The sequence below is a fragment of the Xenopus laevis genome, chromosome 8L (assembly GCF_017654675.1).
Source record: "Xenopus laevis strain J_2021 chromosome 8L, Xenopus_laevis_v10.1, whole genome shotgun sequence".
Classification (NCBI taxonomy): domain Eukaryota; kingdom Metazoa; phylum Chordata; class Amphibia; order Anura; family Pipidae; genus Xenopus; species Xenopus laevis.
The window spans coordinates 74867062-74888245 of record NC_054385.1 but is presented as its reverse complement, the minus strand read 5'-3'; the positions used below and the strand labels follow the sequence as shown (position 1 = coordinate 74888245).

The following is a 21184-nucleotide window of genomic DNA, read 5'->3' as shown; positions in this document are numbered from 1 at the left end:
GCAGACACTTTCGCAGTATTAAAGCCCGAAAAAGCTTTTTTCCACAAGCGATCAGACTTCTCAACTCACCCACTACATTCCAGACACACCTGAACTGAACTTTTCTTTACACACCAGGACAACCTCAGAGACACTCCGATATCTGTACCAGCTGGAGCCTCGTCGTCTTGTCTCACTGTGTATTCGTATACTGCTGAGATGACAATAAAGTTTACTTTGACTTTGAAATAAGCTTTTGTCTGCATATTTGCACTTCCATTTTACGGACTGAATTTAGGTTCTTCTATGCAATAAATTGCCCCAGACCATGACTGACATTAGAGGGGGCAGGCAGAAGTCTGATGAGGGGCTCGGGCCAACTAGGGATTCCACCTTTGCCAGAGTAGATTACTTACCAGAACTGGAGGGGGCGGGGTGGTGACATGTCAAGGTGGGTCAGATGAGTTGAAAACATGGTGGGAGAGGGTGGAGGATTAAATGGCTGGTCTGAGGGCATAACCATTCGAATTTACTGGGCCCTGACACTAGCCGATGATGTACCAGCTCAACCAGAGCTTCCTATTTATTTACACCCCTGAATTCACATCAAAGCATAGGCTCAACTGTGCTTATTATAGCATAACAATTGCATCAGGTACATTGCCACCTTGCAATGATGCTGGGGTTGTGGGTGAAAAGTTGTGCAGTGGTATAATTCACTCCCTGACACAGTTGTAGTACTGGCAAATACATACGATTGTCTTTTTAACCAAGTGAGAGAATATACAGTTACTTAAAATAGTTCTTAGTACAGTTTAATCCAGGGACTGGCCTGCCATTTTGGAGTCAGGAAGGAATTTCCTGGGGAGGCTTCGGAAAGCAGTTTATCTATGATTCTCATTTATCCGGGTCATAATATCTACGGTATCTATTAGAATTCAGTATCTAGTGGAATTCAGTTGAACTTAAGAAGCCACTCGGGTGAGTGGTGAGAAATATTTCTAGGAAAAAAAATTCTAAATGTCCAGTTGCCTTTGACTTAATTCTACTAGATAATGTATATTCAGAAGCAGTTAGGCAGGTTTTATGTTGACAAAAAAGGTTAAACTAATGGATGTATGCCTTTTTTCAACCTATGTTATTATGTTATGTTACTATGTAAATAATTTAAGTCCCATGTAAAAGAAAGACCAGTAGGCACTGATCCAATAACTATGTAATTATTCATAGACATTGGGGCAAATTCACTAAGATGCGAAGTTGCGCCAGGCGTAGTTTCGCCAGGGCTCTGCAAATTCACTAAAATCCGAAGTTGCGCACAGGGGTAGCATAAGGTTCCGAAGTTGCGCTAGCGTTGATTCGCTATATAAAGCGAAGTTGCGCTAGCGAAGGCTAATTTGCATACGGCGCGAAATTCAAATTTCAATGGAGGAACACGTATCTGCACTAAAAATGCCTAGAAAACCTTCAAATCAGCAAATAAAATTTTTATTTTGCCCTACACATGTGCCCACTGTCTAGGTAAGTTGCCATGAGTCAGGAAATGTTGGGAGGAGGAGGAAGGGGAGCCCCAAAAAATTTTCGATCTTTTTCAGCCTATCACCCATCATGTAGAAAACATGCCAGCGTTTTTTTGGGACTTAGATATAAAATTGACTTTTTTTAAAACAATCCCTATCTACTCTATTGCGCTTCGCCAGGTCTGAGGTGGCGAAGGAAGTCTAGCGTAAAAAGTAGCGTTCAGTACACTGCGCAAGTTAGTGAATTTGCGTAGTTTCGTCGCTAGCGAAGATTCGCCTGGCGTAAGGTTGCGAAGTAACACTAGCGAAACTACGCCAGCGTTCGTTTGGCATTTTCGCTACTGCGCAAATTCACTAACGCTAGCGAATTAACGCTAGCGTTCGGCGCTTCGGGCCTTAGTGAATTTGCCCCTATTTAGTGTTTATGGAAAAATGCCATCAGGACACATATATGGATCTTATAGTTACTGCTATATGCAAGTACATACTACTGAAAGGGCTACAAGTGTGATTACAGACATTGTACAAGTACTGCTGATATTTCATACAAATATTACTGTTGGGTTTTACATACCGCTTTAAGACTATATCAGAACAGGCATGTTGGGGAGATTTCATGTAGATATTATGGTATTGATGTGCATACTGGTTTACACATTTACAAGTGCAAGTGCAGTGTGTGACATGCAGTTTCAGATGCTAGTTTAAATTTTTCTTTCACAATGCAGTATTTTCACCCACAACCCCCTCTTCCTTTTCCACCACAGCAGGAAATTTCTCGGAAAGAGAAAGTGAAAGCAAGCCACGTGTTGCTATATAAGAGGCTGAAAATAAGAAATACCTTTAAAGCAGAAGAATAAAGCAGAGGGCATTTGAGTTGCATCTAATTGAAGGTGAGTATAATAAGACTTTCATTTCATCAGCTGCCCTTCGTGGCTGGGTCACATTTTCATGTGGGACACCCATGGGAGGACATGTTTAAACATTACAGAACAGAACAGAACAGAACAGATCAAAGGGAAGATGACAAAGAGATAATCTATTTTATTTTGCCTCCTAAAAATGCATAATCGTTTTTTACACTTATTTATTATTACATTTTCCAAAAAATTTGCTTTGCAGAAAAAAAATCAGATTTTCATTACTTGTATTTTTCACCGGAAAACTCCAATTTCTTATGGTTTTTACCCAAAAACTTTGGGGTATTGCACAAAACCCAGTGCACATCAAAAAATCATTGGGTCTTCCCCCATTGACTTATATGCAACCTCAACAGGTCTGAGATGCCAGATTTTCTGATTCGGCTTTTCCATCCTCGGTTTTAATAAATTCCAAAAAATGTCCGATTTTATAAAAAAAAAAAATCACAACTTTTTTTTTGTGGTTTTTGCATACGGAGTTTAGTAAATAACCCCCTAAACATTGAGAATACTGGATAGAAATCCAGCCAGTTGCATCTAAGTGATGCAATAACCTTGTCCTGGTGTCATAACTCCACCAACATCATTGTGCCCTCCTCTGATGTCATCATGTCTGTTCCTACATCACTGCCCCACCCCCAATGTTATCTGCTCCGCCCCGTGTTCGGGTTTAGCCATCAGCAAAGGTGGCAACCCTATGTGGGAGTGAGCAGGTTTTCAGCTTAGTTATCTGGGTCCTTACTATATTCTGTACTAAGGATAATATAGAATGCACACAGGCAGCGTTTACCAGACAATAATACAGGAATGCTTCCCAGAGAAGAGGATATATATATATATTTACATATATAATGGGTTTTTTTCAATAAATCTTGATTTTTTCACAAGTATTCCCATTAAGTGCGGTACAGGGTTTGCCTGCAAGTTTTACTTTAATTCTGTCTCATTTACAGAATTAAAGAGCCCAATAAATATATATAGAAATAGCAGAGATATTAGTTGTGTTTGCCTTGCAAAGGAGGAAAGCTAACACAGGGGGGACAATACAATGTAAAGTTTCATTGATGACCGGTTTCATTGTGTGCTTTATTACCAGTGCTTTTCAGCTCTTAATGTCTGTCTGTCTGTCATATTGATGGCAGGTGAATCAATAACCATGGCATTTGTTGTGTAGCTTTTTTCCCCCAGTGCCAGAAATATTCTGTGTGCATTGCAGTCATGGCTGCCATTAGCGAGGTTACAGGGGAGGGGGTACAAGTGTCCCAGGCTAAAGAGGTGGCCCAGTCGAGTAGTGCAAAGGTACCGAAATAGCATAACATATAAACATACTTTGAAACTTACATAACTTGTGGAAAAAGTTGCATGACTTACATAGAAATGTGCAAATATTAACTTTCATAGACGTAACTTAGGGTAAACTCCACTGACCAACAGTTAACTGACTGACAAATTAGTACATCAATCAGGGGAACTATTTATATGAACTACTTATTATAAAGTAACATTCACTGTTTATATTGGGAGCTCTTTACATAATTATATCACCTGAACTTTTCAGCAGTGGAATGAATAGTTATTGGACCCCACATGAAGATTATTGGGCCACTAAACTTTTTGGATGTTTTCCATAAAAATATATTGCAGCTACTTATTAGTCAAAGTCCCACTGGGTCCCCTATAGTTTCTGGGTCTCCAGCAGCTGCAGAGTCTTTTTCCTCTTTGGTTACACTCCTGCTTTGCAGTAGAAAGCAAAGCAGGGGGTGTCAGTGCCAACATTTCTTCTTTGTAATCAGCTTTGAAGAAGGAACTGCAATGTTCTGAAAGCTTGCTGTGATTATCATCTAAAGGTGGCCATACATGGAGAGATCCGCTCGTTTGGCGATGTCCTTGAGGTGGGCAATATCGGGCAATATCGGGCTGATCCGATCGTGGGCCCTAGGGCCCAACGATCGGATCCTAACGATGCCTAACTGGCGGTCGGATCGCGGGACCGCATCAACGAATAGATGCGGCCGCGATCCGACGGGATTTTTTGCCCCATCCGATCGATCAATCGGTGAAGCCCGTCGGGGGCCCCATACACGGGCCAACAAGCTGCCGACGCGGTCTGTCTGCAGCTTTTATCGGCCCGTGTATGGCCACCTTTAGTTTGTCAATAAAGGTATCACCTTTACACCACTTTTGTTATGCTTCATATCAAAAGCTCTTCCCTATAACTTTCTCAACGGTCTAACACGGTGCAAAAAATGTTACCTGAGTTTGCATAGTAGTTGTGGTTTGAAAAAAAGACTTCCATCAAGGTCAGCCTTTTATCCTACAAGTTAGGAATTGTTAATAAGAGGTGGCATTGTTAAATACTTACACCCAGGGCTGGATTTACATAGCGGGCACCCCTAGGCCCTCTACCATTAGTCACCCCTGTCCCCTCCCCTTCATTCACAACGTTTCATCATCAGGTCGGGAGCACTGGGGATTGGCGCATGGGAAATATAAAAAACAATTGTATCTCATGATCAGCCCCAGAGCTTTCGAACCAATGTGGGTGTGGTTGGGCTTCATGCTGCCCCCTAAAATCCTGCCACCCTAGACCCAGGCCTTGGTGGCCTTTCCACAAATCCAGACCTGCTTACACCACCCATTATATGAAAGCATACTCACCCACGCTTTAACATTTATAGTTGTATACTCACAGTTTCAATGTGAATTTTTCAGTGCTTATTTATGCATTCCACTGTTGAATGCAAATGAAAGTACCCTGCAACAGCAATTTTTAGTTGGAAAAACTGTTAGACACATATCTGTAGCTGACTTTTCTCTCAGGGCAGTGGCACACAGGGCATTGTGATCTTCTCCACTCATAGAAGTGACTAAAAGGCTCCATAGATTTCCTTACCAGTGAGATGAATGTTAAGTACTGTGAGTAGCCTTGCATCGTCAATTAACACTTAAATAATTGGCAGAAGGACTAAAATGAAGATAACATACATTTTAATAAAATGTCACAGATTTTTATCCAGACAGGAAGTAAGAAATACTTACTGATTGTGCAATTTTCGGCACGTGATGCTTTTGCAACAATAAGAGCTGGGAAATTATTAAAGGAGAATGAAAGCTCCAATAGATTGGGGATGCCAAATGTTATAGCACCCCCTAAGGATCATAATGAGGTACCTGATACCCTGGGCCGGTGCTCCTGTTAGCAGAAAACTATACCGTCCCCGGGGAACCAGTGAGTGAGTGATCCTCTTCCTTCCTTCTTACTTCAAATGGGTGCGCATTCACAGTAGCGTTAAAAGCCGGACTATAACAAAAAAAAAGCGAACTTTTTCACTCTACTGCATATGTGTTTGCCGCTGGATTCTGAAGAAAAGAGAAGGAAAGGGATCACTCGATCCCTTGTGCCCCAGGCCGGTGCAGTTTCTGCTAACAGGATCACCAGCCCAGGGTATCAGGTAAGTCATTACAATCCTTGGGGGTGCCCTAACATTTGGCACACCATTGGAGCTTTCATTTTGCTTTAAGAGCTCTATAAAGAATCAATGTGGCACCATAACACTTGTAATCACAGAACCTGCTTTGAATTTGCAAAGCACTCATATATTTGACAGCCAAGATATCATCTGAGACATTTGTGCTTAACGGGATGACTGAAGGGCCTGAAAAATAATATAAAATATTTCAGCTCTACAACATTAAATTGGTGTTGACCAGAAATACCAGTTACCCAAATGTATAAATACTTATATGTATTTCCTCGAAAGTATAATTGGCCACAATTTTGGGATACCAAATCTTTCATGAAGGATTTGGGGGAAAAAATGTATGATTTCCTTCAAAAGTCAAGTGATTTTAAAGTGGACCTGTCTCCCTAAAAATACTTCCAAATCCTATTTTATGAAGCTAGCCAAGCAAAATAAAATTCACTTGCACAATATGAATTATTTACCGTAAATCTTCTTTTAGTCTTGGAATTCGCAATCATATCAAGCAGGCAGGTGGCTTTGTATTAAAGCAAACTTTGCATCATGCCAAAATCTTTTTTATCAGTCAGAATGGGACACCTGGTGCCCATGCCAATGCCTTTCTACACTAAAATGTTGCTATATGCATACAGGATTCCTGGAAACAGAATTTCTCAAAGGAAGAAGACACAGGAATGTGAGCATTTGCTGCTGCGCCTTCAACAGAGTGAGTACTTTTTTTATTTTCGGGGGAGGCATGCCACCCAACCACACCTGCATTGATTCAGAAGCACTGGGGATTTGCAGGAGATACAATAGTTTTTCAAATTTCCTGTTCACCAATCCTCAGTACTCTGAACCCGATGCTAAAAATTTGTGCATGTGCTTAAAGGTAGGGGAAGGGACAGAGGCGATGAACAGGAGCAAGCCTAGGGTGTCTGCTATGTAAATCCGGCCCTGAATTTATTAGTACACACCTCAATCAGATAGTCCCAACGCTTCTTTCTTTTGCCTGCAACTTGCTCCTCTGCACACTGCTGTACTGTCACTGTAAACTAAAGAGAGCAGAGGAACTGGAAAGCTTAGGGCCTCCATCAAGTGATGCAGAGGATAAGGCAGGCAGGCCAGAGGTCAGCGACAACATTTGGTCAGGTCATGTGACCTGAGCATCATCACTAGGCAGGGATCCTGGGGGATTTATTATGCACGTGAGTGCTCTGAATCATTTCATTTATGTAATCAATGGAAATTTGACTTTGCACTATAGCTTCAGCTTCTTTTTAAAATGATTAATCCTTCTGAAGTGAACAAATCCTAGAAGAAATCCCTTCTTGTAAGTACATCTCCATATAATGGCCAGTCATTTGAGCTTTTTTATTTCTAAGCTTTCATTGTACTTTAACAGTGGACAGAATGTCAGCTCCAACATGTGACCAGGTACATGGAGATAAATGCTCCAAAATTCCTAACAGAAAATTGCCATCAAGTGGCCTGCTCCGGTAATGCACCATGGTTTTCAATCACATTAGTATCACATTCCATATCTGTAGAAATAAGTCAAATAAACTGGATTTTCATCATAATCTATCTATCATAATCCACATAATGATGTCATTAAATTAGGTGTTGATTTTATGAGCAAGATTGGAGCTTTGATGTGTTATTAAACCTTTGAGGGAGAGGTGCCAAAACAGTATTGTATGTGGCAGACAATAGATGTCGCATCCCCCCCATCTATATTCAAACTTGGTTTTTAAGTTTTTACATATATGGCTTCTTTAACACCTCCTTTGAACCAGTCACTCTCCCGGTCTAGAATCTGGACTTGGCAGTCTGCATACGTGTGTCCATTTTCTTTTAGATGTAGGTACACGGCCCTGACCAGAGAAACTGCAGGGTGAGCAGAGAATCGGGTAGGGTGGGCAGAGTGCCTGCACGTTCCTCCCCAGCTTCTATAGTACTGGTTTTCTCTTAAAGTGATTCTGACACTAAAAATTTTCTTTTGAAAATATTAATCTACATTAAAAGTTACCTATAGGTCATGTTGATAGTTTTTCGCTGATAGTTCTGCTTTGGTAAGTAATTGTCACTTGAATTTTCTACACCTGATTCCCCCCCCCCCCCGGACTCATCAATTCTGCTCTTGAACCTTCTGCATGGTTTGATCTTCCACTATGTCTGCTATCACCTTTAAGTACTTAGTAGTTAGAAAATTAACTCTATGGGGTTTATGTAATAAAAGACACTAAGTTTGCCCAGGAGCAGTAACCCATAGCAAGCAATCAGCAGGTAGCATTTACTGGTCATCTATTTAAAAGCAAACATGTTATTGGTTGCTATGGGTTACTGTTCCTGGACAAACTTAGTGCCTTTTATTACATTTCGGGGTATGTATCTGGCAATGCAAGGATATTGTTTTCTTTAATGTAATGCCAATGTAATGGAGAATGTATATGACACATGTAACTAGGGATGCACCAAATCCACTATTTTGGATTTGGCCGAACCCCCGAATCCTTTGCGAAGGATTCGGCCGAATACCAAACTTAATCCTAATTTGCATATGCAAATTAAGGGTGGGAAGGGGAAAACATTTTTTACTTCCTTGTTTTGTGACAAAAAGTCACGCAATTTCCCTCTGCCCCTAATTTGCATATGCAAATTAGTATTTGGATTCGGTTCGGCCGGGAAGAAGGATTCGGCCAAATCCGAATCCTGCTGAAAAAGGCCGAATCCTGGCTAAATCCCGGACCCAGGATCACACTCACTTACAATAGCTGTTTTCTGTGGCAATTCTGTAAACCCAGGCCTCTTTGCTTATTAAAAGATACTGGGACAGATACAGTGCAGGGGCTCCACCTAGTGGAAACTGAGGAAGATACCTCAGGGGGATTCTACTAGGCTAGGAAAATAAACAGTTTTGCAGTAAAAAAGATAAGCTTTATATAAGAGGTTGGACACTAGGCCTCATTTACATAGTTACATAGTTAAATTGGGTTGAAAAAAGACAAAGTCCATCAAGTTCAACCCCTCCCGATGAAAACCCAGCATCCATACACACACCCCTCCCTACTTTCACATAAGTTATATATAACATATCTATACTAACTATAGAGTTTAGTATCACAATAGCATATGATATTATGTCTGTCCAAAAAATCATCCAAGCCACTTTAAAGGAGAAGTAATGTTGTACATTATTTTTTGTGCTTCTGTACCAGCCCAAGGCAACCACAGCCCTTTAGCAGTAAAGATATTTACCTCCAAAAATGCCCCAGTAGCTCCCCGTCTTCTTTTCTGCTGATTCACTGCACATGCTCTGTCACTTACTGAGCTTAGGGACCCACTCACAATATACACATAGAATATAAATATCACAATATAATATAATTAATACAGATAATGCAATTACTACATGGCAGCACAGAAACCAGGGTAACCAGCATCATAATTTAATAATCAGCCTTGTAGCATCATCTTATATTACAGACAAACCTCATTTTCTGCTTGATAATATGCGATGACCCCTAAGCTTAGCTTCTCAACAGCTGCTCAGAGCCCACAAGATGGTGACCCCCTATGACAAGTTTGAAATCCTGGATCATTGCTGCTATTGAGAAGCTGCAATATGTTCAGTATATAAAATACGGCATTTGTACCATATTCATGTTTAGGGTTTAGTTCTCCTTTAAAGGCATTGACAGAATCAGCCATCACAACATCACCCGGCAGTGCATTCCACAACCTCACTGTCCTGACTGTGAAGAACCCCCTACGTTGCTTCAAATGAAAGTTCTTTTCTTCTAGTCTAAAGGGGTGGCCTCTGGTACGGTGATCCACTTTATGGGTAAAAAGCTCCCCTGCTATTTGTTTATAATGTCCTTGTAAAGTGTAATCATGTCCCCTCGCAAGCACCTTTTTTCCAGAGAAAACAACCCCAACCTTGACAGTCTACCCTCATAATTTAAGTCTTCCGTCCCTCTAACCAATTTAGTTGCACGTCTCTGCACTCTCTCCAGCTCATTTATATCCCTCTTAAGGACTGGAGTCCAAAACTGAACTGCATACTCCAGATGAGGCCTTACCAGGGACCTATAAAGAGGCATAATTATGTTTTCATCCCTTGAGTCAATGCCCTTTTTTATGCAAGACAGAACTTTATTTGCTTTAGTAGTCACAGAATGACAAAACCCCTAGATCCTTCTCATTTAAGGAAACTCCCAACACACTGCCAATTAGTGTATAACTTGTATTTATATTATTTTTGAACCTCATTTTCCAGTTTGCTGCCCAGTTTCCCAACTTAGTCAAATCACTCTGCAAAGTGGCAGCATCCTGCATGGAACCTATAGCTTTAGCTTTTGGTGGGGAATCTCTTTAACCGTCTCTTAAAGACCATAATTGATTTTAAAAACACAATTGTGCATTGTTACTTTTTATTCTGACCCCTTGTTTGTTACTACTAATTTATTGTTTTGTTGTACAGTGCTTTGCCCTCAAGGAGCGCTTTACAAATAAAAATATACATACATACATACATACATACATACATACATACATACATAGTACAAGGGAAAATATAGGCTAGCATTTACTTAAAGGAGCAGTATAACCATTAGTGTACCAAGCATACTTTTTGCCTTTTGTTTTAATCACAAAATGTTATTTCAAAACATGACAAACAAGGAAATTGAAGCTACTCTGTGTTTGTTATTTGCAAGGTAGATAATACCATTACCAGTGCACAGATAAGGAGAAGTTAATAATTCAGGGGTATTATCTTAGCTTAGGTGAAAAGGTGGTATACTGCCCTTTTAAGATATCTGTTTGCACAGACTATATTAAATGCAGTCAGGTTGTCTCAGATGCATTTCTGCTGCTATCTCAAGCAGAAGACCCGCTGCCCCATACTTCCCAGTTATTAGCTCAGGTGTGCTGACTGAGGGAAAGGGGTACAGTTGTGCTCTCTACACTGAATGAGTTGAAGTTTTGGTTGAAATGTTCTTAATTCAGCTTGTAAATTTACCAAGGGCTTGCTTTTCCAACCCTGGTCAAGTGTCACCTGAGGCAAGATTTTTAACTTGCTTATCTGGCTAAAAATCAACAGATATCTATCAGGTTTAAAACTCTTGTTGGGACAATGGCCGCATTGGCTAATTTATGGAGTCCCTGCCCTGATAGCCTGTATTTGATCACCTTTAGGGATGGGCGAATTGGTCCTGTTTAGTTTCGCCCAAAATTTGCCGCCTGAGAAATGTCGCCGACGCCCATTAAAGTCTATGGGTGTCAAAAAAATTTCTTTTTGACACGCGTCTTTTTATTTTGACGCACAATGCCATAAAAGTCTATGGGCATCATTTTTTCGTCTAAACAAGGGGAAAAAATTCGCTCATCCCTAATCACCTTGCTTTGATACTTCCATTTTGAAGGTTAATCAAGCATATTTCTTGACTGTCTTAACCTCTTGTAAGTTAGTAAGAGGATAGTGTGGGTCATAGCACAGGCACATAATTGTACTTTATGATAATACTGGTGTGACAGCATTGAGGGCCATAAAGTGGTCATATGCATACATGAACTTGCTTTGTTATATGGTAACTGGCTTTTGATAATGCTGGAAATTTGTTTAGCAATGTGCTTTAATTTATTAGAAGACCATAACAACATAGACTTGCCCCTTGTGATAAACCTATGTATTATTATATTGTATTATAATATATGCCTTTCTTTTATACGACTTAAAAAAAAAGTCCATTACGTTTAACCATATAAACATTTCTATTGTTTCTGATTATATTCCAACAATTTTTGAATTTTTTAACCATAGATACAAAGCCTTGGGTTCACAACCTGCAATCCTGTGGGCATAATAAATTGCCATTTTAAACTTACATAGGTGGTATGTATGAGTTAAGTGTTTACATTCAGTCACAATAATTCATTATTATGTTTCTGTAACTATCCTTATTTCCCACTGTTTATACATCTTGTCTAAACAGCACTGTACTCTTTGTTAAAGGAAATAGTAGTTTTCATTGAAATCTACATTGAATTATTTGGTTATGTGGGAAGTTTCTCCTGTGAGTTATCAAACAATCAGTGTAGTAATCAGAATATTTTATCTATATGGGTATGTCGAGCCAAAGGCTAAAGTTGCAATGTATAGTTCCGCATTAAATGAAAGAGGCCATATTCATCCTTTTTTTGGGGGGAGGGGTTAGTTCTTCCTTAAGAGGTGTTCTATACAGTGTATTAATTACTGTATTTATTTTATTTTTTCTTAGAGCAATGTCTGAGGAGCAAAATTCAGCTGGAGATGAGTCCGACTCTCCAAATCCAGAAGTGGATATGGGTTTAGCAGTAGATGAAGAACATCTTCCTATAGCATCTACATTAAAGAGCCTCAAGAGGAAATTAAGAGAAGTGGGACTAAAGCCAGAAGATTGGCTGGATAAATTTAAAAAAACTTTGGGTGTCACAAATCAACAATCTCTTGAGTACCTTGGAATGGCTGATTATTTGAAAATGGAGGGACAAATAACTTTTCCATGGGAAAAAAATGCATTAAAAAAGCTCATGAATATTGCTGAATCCAGTATAAAACAGCTGCAGGATGAGCATGCCAGTCTGAAGGCAAAGAGACAAAAAGAAGCAAAGAAAGAACTTGAAGAACTGCGTAAAATGTTTGCTCAAGGTAAAGGTCGCCATGAAAATGAAGTAAGGCAAAAAGAGGAAAAATTGCGCAAGGCCATGGATATAGCAAAGGAATCCTGGCTACCATCTGATGAACCTTTAGATAAGTTGATTGAAAAGTTGCATAATGCATTAGGTGAGAAAGAAAAGATACTTTGCTGTATAGAAAAGATACCTGATAAAGATGTTATATTTAATGCTTCAGGTGGTCTTGCTCTTGAAGGAATTTATTTAACTAAGAAAAATGAAGATGTCCTAAAAAAACGGGAGCCACTGATTGCTGTTTCTGAAGACATAAAGCTCAGCAGTCCACAACAAGGGCCTGTACTGGATCAAAAGGAATTCTACTCTTCTACGGCAGAATCAGCTTTCCACAAATCTATGGAAACTCTGGGATTTAGTATAACCTCTTCCATGAAAGGTGGTTTTGGGGGTTTCTGTGGTGAAACCAGTGCATCTTATACTTACTCAAAAGAAACTGAAAAAACTGAGAAGAACAAAACTGAAAATGTTTTTATCTCTACTATAAAATATAACTATATCCCACTTGCCTCATGCTATATATCTAAGAATCAAATTTGTCTTTCCAGTGCAGCACTTAAGGAGTTAAAAAAAATCGAAAACCTTGTGCAACAATCTGGAGACGCAGAGAGATCTGAGTTACTTAAACAGCAGTATGGAGAATTTTTTAGCCAATTTGGCTCTCATGTTAATCAAGGTCCTCTTCATTTTGGAGGCATTTTTTGGTGGAAAGCGACTTCTACTGCATTTAGAGAAGAGAAAATGGAGGAGATGAAAACAGAAATATCTTCTGTACTCAATACCTATGTAGGATGCAGTTATAGTGATGTTTTCTCATTGGGCATTGGGGTTGATGTATCACAGTCTGAGGCAGAATATCATAGAGTTAAAACAGAAAACCTTAGAAAGGATATTCATTTGTCTGTGACAAAAACTGGAGGTCCACTGCATGTGGATTCACTTAGTAACTGGAAAGAAGGTCTTGTAGCCAGCAATAAAACATGGAGTGTAATTGATAGAGGCTTTACCTTAATACCTGTTTGGGAAATAATTGTGTCTGCCCACAAAGAAGATTTTAGGAATGCTCATCAAGTATATTCTGATCTTATTTATGCCTATGGTGCACTTACAAATCAACATCACAGCCTTACATATGGACATAACCTTGCAAAAGCAATGGATGATATAAAATCATTCTTGTCTGAAATGTGTTCCTGGCAAACTGGTGCTGAAGAACATCAATTAAAAAAACTAATAGAGTTTCAACAAAAACTAAATGAACTGACAAGAAATGACACTGTTTGGGTAAATACATGCCTTTCTAACAAAACCCTGCAGAATTGTCTAACAAACATCATGGAATCCTACAAGAATGACAAGAAGCCAAATACATGTGTAGTAAATAAAAATATAAAGAAAAGAATACCCCGTGGGTAACAACTTAATCAATAACCAGCATACAGGAAGCTCTTAGGATTAAATAAGTCAATTCAATAAATTCAATAAAAAAAATAGTGCATGATATTCGAATATCATGCACTAATTGGCACTTTATAGAATTTTACTAATTAATCTAAAATTAAATAGCTGTACAATTGATTAATTTATTTGGAGGCACTAATTGCACTTTAATTTATTTATTGAATTTATTGAATTGACTTATTTAATCCTAAGAGCTTCCTGTATGCTGGTTATTGATTAAGTTGTTACCCACGGGGTATTCTTTTCTTTATATTTTTAAGTACATTTGATTTTCGGACAGTTGTCGGTCCTCGTGTGGAACATTTGAGGTCTCTTTTATTTAGGGAGTGAAGAGTTGTTTCTCTTTTATTTTCAATTTACATGTGTAGTAAAGTCACACGTGAAATGTCTTCTTCAGGGTTATGAAAGTTATACTGAGAATGTAGCTGCCTATTCTCCTATAATTAAATGGGTTTACCATTCAGAAGAATTGCCAGCATGTGTGAAAATTTCACAGTTCTCAAGTTTTATTGATCTCATGTCAAAAGAAAAAGATAATATATCCAATACCAAAGGCCTTGAGGGTTCTGATGAAACAATGTGTGATTTAAACAGAATGGCCACTATTAATATCAAGGGATACCTAGACTCTTTTCTGGGAACAGTACGACAAAACGGGGATACAGATGTAGAACTCTTGATCCTTTCAGTAGCAGGCAAAGTAGGGTATTCATTAACAGACAACTATTTTCAATATTCCCTAGGGTCCAAAGAAATTGACTTGATGGTGACAGAATCTGAGCAGGTGTATAACGAATTTCAACTTCTGAGAAACAGTGAAGCTTTTAGAAGAAAAGCTTTTATATTGCTTACCGCATTATCTGAAGAAAATGATTTAATCACACTCTCCGAAGTACAAAAAAGGAACCATTTTATGGCTATGGTGAATAAGATGGGTCCTTCTCTTTCTCAAGAGATTTTGGAATTACTTGAAAAACATAGTGAGTACAAACATTGTGAGGCTTTAAGGAAGGATTTAAAATGTTTGATTTCTGGGGATTATAAAAACACAGATAAACAAAACATGGAAAGCATTGTAAGGGGAATTAAAAGTGTCTGTCAGCCATTTACCCCACAAGGCCTCCAAGAATTAAATGTGCCCTCTTCCGGAAAGCAACAACCTGACACAGAAGTGGTTCAAGATGTAAAAACTAGCCAAGAATTTTCCAGTTTGTTAGAACGTCTTGGCCTAAAAGATTATTTTCCAAGAAAACTGAACAAGAAAGACCTTCACGTTTTTAGTATTTCCTCAATGAAACCTCCAGTAAATGAAACTGAGCTGCCAATGTGTTTTCTACAAATGTTAATGACCTTAGATTATCGATGCAGGTACTTAGTTTGTGAGGAGGCAAAGGAAGTCAATACCACTCTACCTGAATTCAGTGCAACAGAACACATTTCTGAAACATTCTCTACCATAGAAGCATTTTTCAGTAACTGCTCTATTGGTGAAGTAAGTGCGTCATTAGTCAGCAAGGAGAAAATACACCCAATGGATCTTCTCATGGCTATATGTCATTGTGCAGATGACTTTATGAGGCAATATATCTTCAACAAGCTTTCAGTTTGTCAATTTGCCCTTCCATTCATTTTTCCTTGTTTTGATATCTCTGGGTTAGAGATGCCACTATGGTCCTTCAGACAGATTCAGAAAAGTATACTATACATTGATGAACATGAAGCAAAGAAACATAAAGAAAAGCCGGTTTGTGAAATTGAAGTCCCTTTGGTTTCTTTCACACGGGTTGGGACATCCAGTTTCTCGAAATCACAGATCTTAAACAACTTGTTAAACAAGCACAATCATGACATTTTCTTCCATAGGAATTGTAAAGGAAGTGGAAGAAACAGCATTTTAAAGGAAGGGTTAGTTGAAATTGTTTGGTTTTGTCCTGGTGGGAAAGATGATGACCAATTTGAAAGATGTACTTCTTTTGTAAACTTGCATGGAGATGCAGGATTACAGAACCAACAAGCCACCTTCCTTCATGAAATAGCATCCATTAATGTGATCCTTTACTCAGATTCAGGAAACAATGATATGGGCAAAAAAATGTTTCAGGACATGTTGAAATCTGAAAAACCATTGATATGCCTTTGCCCTGACAAAGAGCCTTCCCCAGTTGACCACAGCAAAACAAAAGTTGTAATTGGGTTGAAAAATCAAAATGAAGCAACATTTATGGATGTATTAGAAACAACACTAAGGCGAATGTTGTCTCTTAATATTAAGCCCATCAATCTAAATTCCTGTGCTAATGTTGCTAGAAAGTTTGGATTTCAGGTTGATGAGGACAAGGAAGAATGTAAAAAAGGGAAAGAGCATGCACAAAAACTGAAATCTAGCTTTATGGAAACAACGAAAGACTCATTGTTGCCCCTTTCAAGAAAGTTGTGGCATACATGGTGCAAAAAGGACAAAGCCCTTACTCGTCTACAAAAAAATACTGGTAACATTGAACAACATAAAAGTCAGATTGAAAGAGAGAAGAAGAATATTAGGTATGAACAGCTACAAAAGGCAACTGAAAATGATTTTATGAAGTCATTCATCACCAGTCTGAGGTCCCTCTCACAATCAGAAAAATTGTTCTTTCTGCAGTGGCTTAAAATATTTATAGATGAATTATCATATGATAGAATTCTAGAGCTGCAGGATCAGTACAATCAGTTGTGGTCCCAGCTTCAAACACAGAACAATGCGAGCTGTACAGTAAGGAACAAATTGCTTGAGGACATGGAAATGTTGACCGAAAAGTTGAATAACTGCATGCTTGGTCTTGAACATATCTTAAGGGAAGTTGGACAGACCTACGAAGCGCTATATGAAATGCAGCTCAAAGATGATTGTTTCTATGAGCTGCCTAAAATAGCTGCAGATATCATGATTTCTGGATACCCTATCGAGTTGATGGATGGTGATGCTTCCTATGTCCCTTTAAATTGGATTGGAGCTGTACTTACAGAATTAATTAAAATAATAGGTGATAGGAGGGTATTTGTCCTGTCTGTGTTGGGGATCCAGAGCTCAGGCAAATCCACTTTACTTAATACTATGTTTGGTCTGCAGTTTGCTGTAAGTGCTGGCAGATGTACCCGAGGCGCATTTATGCAACTTATTGAAGTAGATGAGAAGCACAAGGCAGATATGGCATTTGATTACATCCTTGTTATTGATACAGAGGGACTACGGTCTATGGAATTAGCAAACCATTCAACGCTGAATCATGATAACGAGCTAGCAACATTTGTCATTGGTGTGAGTAATATGACGCTGATAAACGTATATGGAGAAAATCCTTCAGAGATTAAAGACATCCTTCAGATTGCAGTCCAGGCATTTTTAAGGATGAAAAAAGTAAAACTTACTGCAAGTTGTTTGTTTGTTCACCAGAATGTAGGAGAAATAACTGCACTTGATAAAAACAAGGAAGGCCGCATGAAACTCCAAAAGGAATTAGATAACATGACAGTTCTTGCAGCAGAGCAGGAACACTGCAATGCACGTTGTTTCAGTGATGTTATCCAGTTTAATGCCATGGCTCATATTTATTATTTTGCTCACTTGTGGGAAGGTAACCCTCCAATGGCACCTCCCAATCCAAGCTATAGTAAAAATGCCCAAGAAGTGAGGAACCTGATCCTGCAGACTGGAAGAAAAGAAAGTCAGAGCCGTATTCTGAAAATCTCAGAACTTAAAGTTCGTATTGAGGACCTTTGGTTAGCCTTAAGAAATGAAAACTTTGTTTTCAGCTTTAAGAATACCCTGGAAATTTCTGCCTACAGGAAAGTAGAAAGTAACTACAGCCAATGGACTTGGCAGCTGAGACGCCATGTTCTGGAGCTTGAAACCAAGCTTAATAACAGAATTAAACAAGGCAAACTGACCTCTCTGGAAGACAAAGATCTAAGGGATCCAGTAAAATGTAAGTTTGATGCCATAACTGAGGATTTGGAGAGATTTTTTACTTATGATAAAGACATGGAAATACTTATTCCGTGGAAATCAAGTGTCGAAAACAGAATGAGGAATCTTTTAACAGAGCTTCTACAAGAAACCAAACAACATGTAGTTGAACATTTAAAGTTAAAACAAGGGCAGAACCAAATAAAAAACAATAAGTATTATGAAGATGAATTGTTTCAAAAGAGCAAGCAGCTAGCACTTAGTTTAAAAAAGATGGTTTTAGACAGTGATGAACTGGAGCGTAATTTTAATACATTATGGCAGAAGTGGGTAGCAGAAATAAACCTAACAAGTCCAGCTGTAGAGAGCCCAAATATTAAGGCTGATATGGTAAATATTTTGTATGAATATTTTCAACAGGAGCCCAGTATTTTGGATAAACTTAATGACAATTCAAAGCAGAATACATTTTCCATTGATTTTCCCACTCATGTCACATTGAAGACCGGTTGGCGTGGGATAACGAATAAGAAACTGACTGAGATTGATAAATCAAATATAAATAACATGCCAATACATCTAGTTAGCAAAATAAAAGAGCTTGTACAAACAATAAAAACACAAAATCTGGATTATAATCAAGTGCATTTTCACGAAATTATACATCATGTAATAGATACCATGGAATCAACATCAAAAGATGCCAAGAATTTCACTCTGACAAAGACACTTAAGGTGGATTTGTCAATATTTCTCTGTCATATGGCTCTTCCATATTTTGAAGCAATACATAAGGACTTTCAGAAGTCCAGTAATCCAGTGACAATTCTTGAAGGCAAAAGAAAAGAGTTCTTTAATTGTTTTATAATTTCATACCAAGGAGCCACATCCATCAAAATTTTTGCTGACTTCTTATGCTGCAAACTCATTGAGACCATGCGTTCTGCTGTTTATGAACGAGCAGCATTGGCTATTGTGGATGATATGAAATGCAACTATCCAGATTTTAGTGGCAGTCGTTCCAAATTGGAAACCCACATTTTAAAGGACTTAGCAGAGCAAGAAGACTTTGAAAAATACCGGCAGTACCTTCACTTTCCTGACAAATTTTTTGAAAGCTATATTGAAAATTGTGTTTCTGAGTACTGCTTGAGCAAAGATTCCCAAAGGCTGAAAGGTTTTCTCAATATTAGTTTGGGTTATTTCCAGAAACTTGTTCTTTCAGCTATTGCTGACTCAACACAACTCATCAAAGACAAGCGTGGCAAAATTTCAGAATGGTTGGATGAGTTCTACAAACGGATCGAAGATGAAGTTTCCTTTTCTCGAGATGACCTGAAGAGCATTGAGCATCAGGAAATTCAAGACATTGAATTCATTCAGGAAGCCCTGTGCAAGGCATGGGATGCAGCAATTGAAAGCTTTAAACATGAATTAAAATACAAAAGCTTTGACGCTTTTGAGAAAAAACCACATTCCATACTGACCAAACAGCTATGTGGCTGTTGGGAGCAGTGTCCATTCTGCAAAGCAATTTGTACCAATACTATTCCAGGTCATGATGGAGACCACTGTGTAGCCTTCCACCGTTCCCAGGCATTAAGTGGCATTCACTGGGAGCACTCTGTTGAATTTGTCACTGAAATATGCTCTACGCTAGTAATGTCAGATGCACATATAATAATAAGTGACACAAAACAAATTCCATACAAGAAGTACAGGGAAGTGGGACCAAATTATGCTAATTGGAGCATCACACCAGACACTTCATCTCAGCCCTATTGGAAGTGGTTTGTACATCATTTTAGAAGCAACCTTGAAAATGATTATGGTTTAAAGTTTGAAGGAAGGGGGGCAATTCCTGTCCAGTGGGAAGAGATAGAAAAGGATGAGGTGATGTCTAACCTGAAGGAATACATGTAATTTAGAATAGACCACCATGGGCAGTGGCAACAGAGAAATAGCATTTTGATTGATATATAAGGACTAGTGGACTTGTAGCTGCACCTTTTGCAGACTGAAGTTTGTTTCTCTCTATCTTTGTTTGGAAATTCACTCTACCACAGTACCATTTATAACACTGAAAATAATTAAATCAATTTCCAACATTAGCTGCAAAGTTGGCATTAAACTGATATTTAGCATTACTATGTTATTGATCTGTGTAGAAATGCAGCAAATAATGATCTGAATCCTAATTTCCATATTTAAACAAAATAAACAAAAAAATCATCATACTGAACAGAGGTTTTCTGCCTTCCGGTCTATCACTTTAACATCCCATGCTATTAAGGCTTTAGCTTCTTTAAGGACTCTGCCAAATCCAAGGAAATAGTTGGGATTCAATTAACCCCTGAATGAAATCATAGATTTAATGGAACATAAACTCTGTATGTCAAGCTAAAAAACCTCTATGGGAAATTAAATTAAATAAAACTGAGCTTCAGGGAGTGCTGATTGGGTTGCAATGTTATGTGCTTTACTTTCCTGCTATGTTTTGCTATGTTTTTTTTCAACATTAAATTCAACAAATGCACACAATATCTGTGATTGTTTTTTTTTCTCTGATATTTTCTGGTCTGACTGGTTCTAATTAAAAAAATATACAAAAGAAGAATGATAAACCCTGCATATCAGCTACCAAGATCACATCACAAAAGGTACTCCAAAGTGGAAGCAACGAAGAGCATCGATTCACTAATGCCCCTATAATCTTCCCTATAACAAAAATGGCAACTGAATAAAACATATACTAATCACTACTTATTATACTTAACATATATAGGATTTAGGCTTTCACATTAACATAGATTGAAAATGTGCAATTTTAATCATGAGAAATTGATTTTGATTTTGTTGCAGAATTCTTGACAAATAAATAACCCTCTGCTTAGAACTTGTCTGTAACAAAAGTAGGGAATTCTCACCAAAATGGTTTGTATAATATGGCTGAATTAAATTGTAAAATCTTCCATGTATGCATGGCATATCCATGTGTAGCAATCCATCTTTTTTTCATTGTGAATTCTTATTACATTTCCATAAAGAGGGGAAAATAAAGAAAGGAAAGAACACACAGATTCTAATTTAAGATGTCATCATAAACATCATGGATAATAAGTTGCAGGTACATCACAAAAAATAAAACACAGGTACAACACA

At 38.3% G+C, this 21184-nt stretch overlaps 2 protein-coding genes across 2 annotated transcripts; both read left to right on the top strand.

The window, feature by feature from the left end:
- The first annotated feature begins 1905 nt into the window (after positions 1-1905).
- Positions 1906-14031, top strand: LOC108698695 (interferon-induced very large GTPase 1-like). The gene is made up of 3 exons (XM_018230386.2): positions 1906-2392; positions 6534-6607; positions 12165-14031. The coding sequence occupies exon 3, from the start codon at positions 12169-12171 to the stop codon at positions 14029-14031; it is 1863 nt and encodes a 620-aa protein (XP_018085875.2). The 5' UTR covers positions 1906-2392; positions 6534-6607; positions 12165-12168.
- Positions 14032-14593: 562 nt separating this feature from the next.
- LOC108698694 (interferon-induced very large GTPase 1-like) lies at positions 14594-19945 on the top strand. Its single transcript, XM_018230385.2, has one exon. It carries the CDS (start codon positions 14594-14596, stop codon positions 19943-19945), a length of 5352 nt encoding a protein of 1783 aa, XP_018085874.1.
- The last annotated feature ends 1239 nt before the right edge of the window (positions 19946-21184 follow it).

Coding starts and splice junctions, on each gene's coding strand:
- LOC108698695 (XM_018230386.2), top strand. CDS start 12,169: ATGTCTGAGGAGCAAAATTCAGCTGGAGATGAGTCCGACTCTCCAAAT.
- LOC108698694 (XM_018230385.2), top strand. CDS start 14,594: ATGTCAAAAGAAAAAGATAATATATCCAATACCAAAGGCCTTGAGGGT.